The following is a 7516-nucleotide window of genomic DNA, read 5'->3' as shown; positions in this document are numbered from 1 at the left end:
ATTAATGCTAATCTAATATATCTATTTTTTGTTCGTAAAGATTGCCAAAAACATGTAGAGAGCACAATGTAGAACCAATTAGTGTATATGGATTAACATTAGCCCATTTATTAGTTAGGCCCATGTTATAATCTTTATTTATTTATAGTGATTATCATTGTGATTGGTCCTTAAGGCAAAATCAATCTTCTACATGGCATAGAGCCTATATTTTCCTTTTCTCTCTCCCTTTCCATTTTTTTTGTCTCTCTTTCGGCGGAACCCTACCGTCCCCCTCCCCTTCCCGCCGTCGTTAGCCATCGCCGGCACTTCATCCTCCTCGGAATCATCTTCTCCAACCTGATACCTTATGCCATCACCAACATCAAAGCCAATGTTCCATCTTTTAATAGTTGTAGTAATAATAGTTGTTCAATCTTTTCCTTTGATCAACATGGGAGTAAGCGATAGCTCTATGATGTCAGATACCTTTACTGACCATCAAAATAGAAATTAATGGAGAGCTTATTGGCCACATAAGCTTGCAAAAAAAACCCTTGAGAAACGAAAAAAGAAATGTCAGTTTTGTTTGTGCAATTCCAAGCACGGTTTTTATATGCGGTTTCTATTTTTATGGAAAAAGCAAAATGAAAGAACACCATTGTGAATGATCTTCATGAGGAAGTCCCTAATAAGGTTATTTAACGATTACTTTTATTCTATTTTTTGTGACTTTTTTCTTTTTTAGCAACGGGTTGATTACATAGGACTCCTACCCCACTCCTAGGAATCACATGTAAGGAGGCATTTCAGAGCTGACTTGGCGGTTGAGGCTAGCAGAGGAGTTCAAGCCGGCCTCCCACAAGATTCAAACTTGAACATGTGTATTTGAGCAAAGTTGCTCCACACCTTTGCCAACTGAGCTACATGCCCCCTCAGCTATACACATGAGTGCTAGTGATTTTTCTTTATAGAGGGAACTGGTTGTCGATAAGAAAAGAGGGTTTTTTGGTTTTTCTCCAAAGAGTCTTCCCATATTCTTTGGGTCTTTGCTGGTGTAATCGGGATCCCACGTAAAAAAAACTTCTCGCGAAGATGAGGGTAAGAGGGAAACAATATACGAGAACAAACAAAAGCCAAGCAAAATCTGCTATATATATTTCACAGCCATTAAACTTTCTGCTTAACATACCTCAGTTTATGCTTTTAGATTTCAAAGTTTACACACACTGCTTAAATCTTAAAAAGCGCACACATTTATACAACCATTACATACTGATATCCAACAGGCAGAGCTCTTGAAACATCTGTATTAATTCCAACAGATGAGTAGAAGTTGCTCTATGCCGGTTTCCATACAGTAAGCACCTCTTGAAACATCTCCTGTATCAATTCTCTCTCTGCAGTCCTAAAGAAGTTGTTTATTTCATCTCTAAGATCATATATCTTCCCAAAATCAAACAAATATGTCAAGCATCCCTTCTTCAATTTATCCAACTGGTAAAGCCAGGCCTCTTGCAGCCTCTCAAGAACATTGCCAGAATTTATGTCTTCTAACAAGCTTTCCTCACACAAATCCTTTAAATTTGTGATTGCATACTTATTTGCAGCACCGAGTAGCGCAAGGCGGTGCTTCCAGAAATCCTCTTGCTTAATGGTTCCATATAAGTAAGAGAGAAGGGCAGTGCAGGATTCAAGTGACATGTCCTGGATATTGATTGTGGAGGATTCTTTCTCCTGAAGGTTGTGTAGGAACATGCTATGGAACACAGGTGAGCTTGCAGAAAGGATAGCCTTGTGAGCTTTCAAAGTTTCATCCCCTGTCTTAATGGTGACATCAGCATCAATTGACTCGTGTAGCATGCGAGAAAGGCACCGAAGAATGCTTTCGCTTGCTGATGATCGCAGCATTCCATCATTCGGCCATATCGAACTTGCTTCCTCACCCTGAAGTAAAATTAATCCAGATACTGAGAGAAAACCAATCATTCATCATCCCCTTCAACCATGACACTACAACAAAATCGAGATTATAGGACGCCAAAGTGTCCTAATAGACTAGTTCATAGGACCAAACACTTGTACGTGAAAATGTCATGATAAGTTTATAAAAACGCTTTTGGGCACCATAACAAGTTATTTCGGACACTTCTAAAATAAATCTGTCGTGTTGGATTTTTTTACAGGCACTTGTCTTATGAATCTTTTTGTAGGACACTTATTTTCATAACACACCTTTTCAAATAATGTCATAAAAGAAAATAATAGGACGTTTTATTTCAAAAGTGTCCTAAGAACTTGTTAAGACACCCAAAAGCATCGTACAAACATATTGTAATACTTCTTACATAGGGCAGACAACTGTATGGTCCTACAAACTGAAGTCCGATAAAAACAACCTATTGGAACACTTGGACGTTTTTGCTGTCCCGTGTGTGTACTAGTATGAAATGTCAATTTGCTTACATTTACTGAATAAACCTGTAGGTCCAGAAACTCAACATCAATGATGAAACGACCATGGAAAGTAGAATCAACAGGCCAAACAAAGTCTTCACTTGTCCGAAGAAGTCTCTCATGAACTGCAGCATTAAGCAAATATTGGAATTAGAGAACTAGTCTAGCTACAGCTACAAACATTTCAAATCCAATAATAGGTTTTGAGACTCTACCTGCACAAGGTTTACAATTATTAAAACCAAACACACAGAGTATATCCATAGAGAGGTTATGTTGTTCTTAGTATGTACAATTGGCTGGCATGCTTGCAACACACATTGTAATAAATTTCTTTCCGGTCTCCAAAAAAAGTTCACTTCTTTATTATGAATGTTCAACCTAGTACTAACAAATTTAATAGTTTTTCAGTAGTGATGTAGTTGTCATTATATCCGCTACAAGCAACACAACTCCATTTTTGAAGTTAAGAAGTAACTCACTTCACAGTAATAAGTTAAAAGTGGACTCTTTTTTGGAGCAGAGTATTTCTGTGGTTATATGCTTATTCACACATTAGTTAGACCATTACTCAAGTGGGTTTGGCATTGTGTGCTCAATTGATTCATGAAAGCACACGGGATGGTTGAACAAAACATTTGCATTTTGTAGAGGGTAAAGCAAAACAGAATAAGAATAACATATATGGTTCATGGCTGAACTGAGAAATGGGTTCCAAAACACCAGTTCTGAGGCATGTACTGCTTTTACATTTGCTATAATGCAATCCTCTACTAAAGTTATCCCCTTCTAGTACCAAAAAAAGCCACAACACAATAGGAATAATGCTATAATTGAGAAACTCCATTGTTAGCACAAAAATTGTCCTAAGTTTAATGAAAGTTTTATAAAGGCTTTTATATTGCGTTGTATTGCAATATCATGTATTTGGGCTAAGGGCAATTGGGCTTATCATTGTAAATGTCTCCTATAAATAGGTGATATGGGCTTAGAATATATATTGTTTCATTCTTGTATTCTTCACATGAGAGTCGACTAAGGGATTTGAGAGCTATTGTATTTCCAGTTTCCATGAATAAAGAAGTTGGCAGTTTCTACTCGTGATCTTCATCTTAATTCTCTCTAAACATTTTGTAACTTGATTTGTTGTTAGATCTAGGATCAACAACTGGTATCAGAGCTGAATCAATTCATCCTAATCGATACAATCATTCTATTTGCAGCAGATTCAAGTGATCTTTCTGTTTTTGAGCAATGGAACATATACTCAAATTGAACACAACTTCCTTGTTCGACCTTTTATGCTTAAATGATCAAAAATCACCATGATTTTAATGTTTTTAATCAAATTCCTTTTAAAGGATTTGAATACTGGTGATTACGAACTTATCTTGATCATCAATTTTGCTTTTGTTTGATAAATTTTTTATGATTCTGTCGAACTTAGAACTTTGATATTGTCAGATATGTGCTCATCGCTCATTAAATGTGTTTATTGAGCGATATAATGGATGAACATCGCCCATTGAATACTTAAGGATTATTTGAGCGATTTAAGTATCTTTATCGGCCAAAAGGAGATGTTTGTAGCTTGGTGATTTCAAGACTGTGTTTGAGTGATATATTTGACTTAGCATGATTTTGCATGTTTTGAGCGATATCCATGATTCATTGCCCAAAACTATGCCTGGCATCCATGTTTTATTGTCTAAGTCATGAGCCTTATGTTGTAAATCACTCAAAGTGCTAAGCGATAAAAGCGTTCATCGCCCAATACACCAAGAAATATCCTTGTTTACCCTTTGAAGTTTACATTGCTCATATATCAAGCGATATATGTTTGACCGATATTCTTGTCAGAGTTTGAGTATTTGCAATCATTATTCTAGAGTTTTTTACAAGAAGCCAGACTGCTGAGTACTTTCAATCATTTCATTTGACCTGATTAATCAGAGGTTTTGAAGGTCAACAATCAATGTTCTGGAAGAGTTATCAGATTTTTGAATGTTCTCGGTCATTCGTCTAACTTGATCAATTAGAAGTTTGAGTGTCTATAGTCATTTGCACTGAAATGTCATGAAACTCACACATTATCTATCCATAGTTGGATGAATTAGTTGCTTGTGGGCCAGCAACAGTTCTAAGGTTCAAGGTTGTGTTGAGTTGCCTGCAGTTGAAGCTATAATTTGTGCAATCGGTGGTGTTGAATTCATGTTGGATCATATTTTAAAGTTGAAACTAAAAGAGTAAGAGCTTTATTCAGGGGGGCCTTGAAGAATTCATTAAAGTCGGGCACACCAAAGTTTTCTAAAAGAAAGCAAGGGGAGAAGATACACAAGTAAAAAACAAAAACTGATAGCACCTCCCTTTTTTTACCTTGCACACCTAATGGGCAGTGTGCATGTAGACGACTCAAGATTTCATTGATTTGTTGGAATACCAAAGTTGAATCGGAAAACAAGAGAAAACTCAAACTTTACAAATAAAACATGAACCCTAATTCAAGCCATAGCACCCTATTTAAATATTAGAAATCCTAGAAAAACAAGGATGTGGATATTAAGGCTGTTTGGTAGCCTCTTAATGATACTATTTAGAGCCAGCATCTGATTCGTTCAGAGGGAGATGTTTGGCAAAAAAAAAAAACTGAAATCTGAATTAGGGTGTCCCTAAATCGTTCAAAGCCCCTTTCCTTCCAAGACTACCCTTCACCCCATTACGTTGTCATCTCTCACGCCACTCTCATATCGCATCAGCTTTCTCACATTGGTGCCGGTGTGCCCCTCAACTCACATTTGATTCCTCACAGCGCTTCTTCTATGATAACGAAAACAATTTTTTAGAACCTCATAATTCAACTCTATGCAACAGTTTCATCTCACCTATGCTTCTACTTCACTCTCATACACCCCCTTTTTCAAATACGTCATTCTCATGCTAAGTATTTGAAAACCTATTATTTCTCTTGCAAAACATCTCTCCCAATTTGAGCATGAGTGTTTACCATAGAGAAATCTCACTCTCTAGGATCTGCATACGCACATAGGTCCAGAGAGATGGAAGAGATGAAGAAAACAGATTCGAGAGATGAGAGTAGAGAGTTGAGAGTAGAGAGATGAAGAAAGAAGCAATTGGAAAAAGGATGAAAGAGACAAAGAAAAAAGCTACTGGAATCAAGTCATGGAAAAGGTTAGTTACTTTGATCAGGGAATTGATGATTAGAATTGTAAGCTTATTAAGATGCTCTGGATCCGTTTCAAGACAAGGAGTTCAGAGAAGAAGAAAAGACAGTTTGGGAGTTTGCTCCAATAAATTTTGATTCTTGAGCCTCTTGATTTTTAATCTAGGAATGTTAGTTAAAGTTGGCCAATAGATCCTAATGTTTCTTTAGTGGGAAGCCTTAAAAACGTTGTTGCTTTATTGTTTTTCCTAGTTCGTTTCCTTCTCCGAATTTCAACCTACTTCAACCTTTGTCATTTTGTTGGTACAGAAATGCCTTGGTTTCCGGACTTCAAGCCTGAAAGAAAGAGGTCATAGTGCTTCCAGAAACTATGAATTTGCAAAATGCAAGACCGAAACAATCCTCTAGTTGTTGGTGCGTGACCTGGATCTTTTACTAGTGATGATGCTACCACTGCTGAGCTCGTCTTTTGATACACTCCAACATCCTGAGTTCCCCTTGAAATTGTTTGCCAAGATGTTTAATATACCGCTTTAAGGTATTGTTGGAGAGACAACCTTGCTTTCATCACTTAATGTTTTTCCCTACCATCTTTACATCTTCAATTGTCGCACAACCCATGTCATCCTTGCTTTCTTGCTTGCTTACATGTCCTTGTAGTGGCAATGCAATGATGCCTTTACTTGAAGCATATCACAGGCAGCAGATCGTTCCACCTAAGTTCTTGTGGAAACTTTTCATTCATTCTTGTCATCTTGTCCATAGGCCATGAAGTTGACTTGTCATTGACATTTGCTTTTATGCCACTTTTAACAGGATTAGTGTTTTTGAATAATCAACGATGCAGCATTATCACCTGTTAAGGCAACTTGGATAACTTAACACCAGTCATAATGAGACAAGCATGCATCATTTCTAAATAAAGATGAAAATAAAGCTAGTAGTGATCTGTTGCACTGATCCCTAGATGGTCGTCTACAAATGGGTGAGCCGTCCCCTTTATATTCCTGGTTAGTTCTCATTCCCCTTCATTGACCGTTTCCAGGCTAAGCAACAGGGCCTTTACTAAATCATTTGTTGATACAGCAGCTCGTATATATTAAGCAACAAAACCCTAAGACCTCTCTATATAGTCTGCCAGGTAAGAAGTGGGAACACCGTCAATTGAAACATTAGCAAACCAAACACTAACAGTTCAAAGTATTACAATTAGAGAAAAGCATATCTGCATAGAATAAGGGTGCGTACTCGGTGATATATAAGGTCTGCGATTGGTTCCCGTAGTGGTGACTCTTAGTATGAATTTGGCAATCGGCGGCTGTTCTTTGGATAGCCGAGACGGCTCTGGAAACAGACGAATATACAGATAACGATTCTTCTCGACTGATAATTGCCTGTTTATTTATCTCAATAAATACCATAAACATTACAATCAACATAAACTACTTCAATCACAAGTACGGAGAGAAATTCGATACCAATTCCATATGCCGATTTTGAAAGGCTCGGATCTTTTGTAAGTACAAGGTCCGAAATTGTCGATCCTCCACTGAGCCAACCTGGATATGGTCTCTACCTTGGTATCCACCATCCCCAGTTCAAGAGGAATTCCGGACTATGCCCCAGAGAGAGAGAGAGAGGGAGTTGGGTTGAAGGATATGACGTTCTGCTCCTTTAGACTTTTTTTTTTTTTTTTTTTTTAAARAAMAAAWAAGTCCTTGGACATTACAAAACATGTTAAATAAGTCTTTAGATAATTTTTTGGAACAAATAAGTCCTTGGACATTCCAAAATATGTTAAATAAGTCATTGGACAATTTTTTGAACAAATAAGTCCTTAGACATTCCAAAAAATATTAAATAACTCCTTGGACAATTTTTGGAACAAATAAGTCCTTG

General features: G+C 37.1%; 1 protein-coding gene across 1 annotated transcript; it reads right to left on the bottom strand.

The window, feature by feature from the left end:
- Positions 1–1111: 1111 nt before the first annotated feature.
- LOC112502070 (BTB/POZ domain-containing protein At1g21780) lies at positions 1112–7260 on the bottom strand. Its single transcript, XM_025105887.1, has 4 exons — positions 7096–7260; positions 6866–7011; positions 2446–2561; positions 1112–1926 (listed from the first exon to the last, which is right to left on the bottom strand). The coding sequence occupies exons 1-4, from the start codon at positions 7206–7208 to the stop codon at positions 1321–1323; spliced, it is 981 nt and encodes a 326-aa protein (XP_024961655.1). The 5' UTR covers positions 7209–7260; the 3' UTR covers positions 1112–1320.
- Between the last annotated feature and the right edge of the window lie 256 nt (positions 7261–7516).

This window comes from Cynara cardunculus, unplaced genomic scaffold (genome assembly GCF_001531365.2).
Source record: "Cynara cardunculus var. scolymus isolate 2C unplaced genomic scaffold, CcrdV1 Un_Scaffold_885, whole genome shotgun sequence".
Taxonomy (NCBI): Eukaryota; Viridiplantae; Streptophyta; class Magnoliopsida; order Asterales; family Asteraceae; genus Cynara; species Cynara cardunculus.
Note: the sequence above shows the minus strand (reverse complement) of the source record. Positions and strands in the feature narration are given on the sequence as shown.

Coding starts and splice junctions, on each gene's coding strand:
- LOC112502070 (XM_025105887.1), bottom strand. CDS start 7,208: ATGGTGGATACCAAGGTAGAGACCATATCCAGGTTGGCTCAGTGGAGG. Junction 2,562..6,865: donor CAGACCTTATATATCACCGA/GTACGCACCCTT, acceptor TTAATGCTGCAG/TTCATGAGAGACTTCTTCGG. Junction 1,927..2,445: donor TACAGGTTTATTCAGTAAAT/GTAAGCAAATTG, acceptor ATTTTACTTCAG/GGTGAGGAAGCAAGTTCGAT.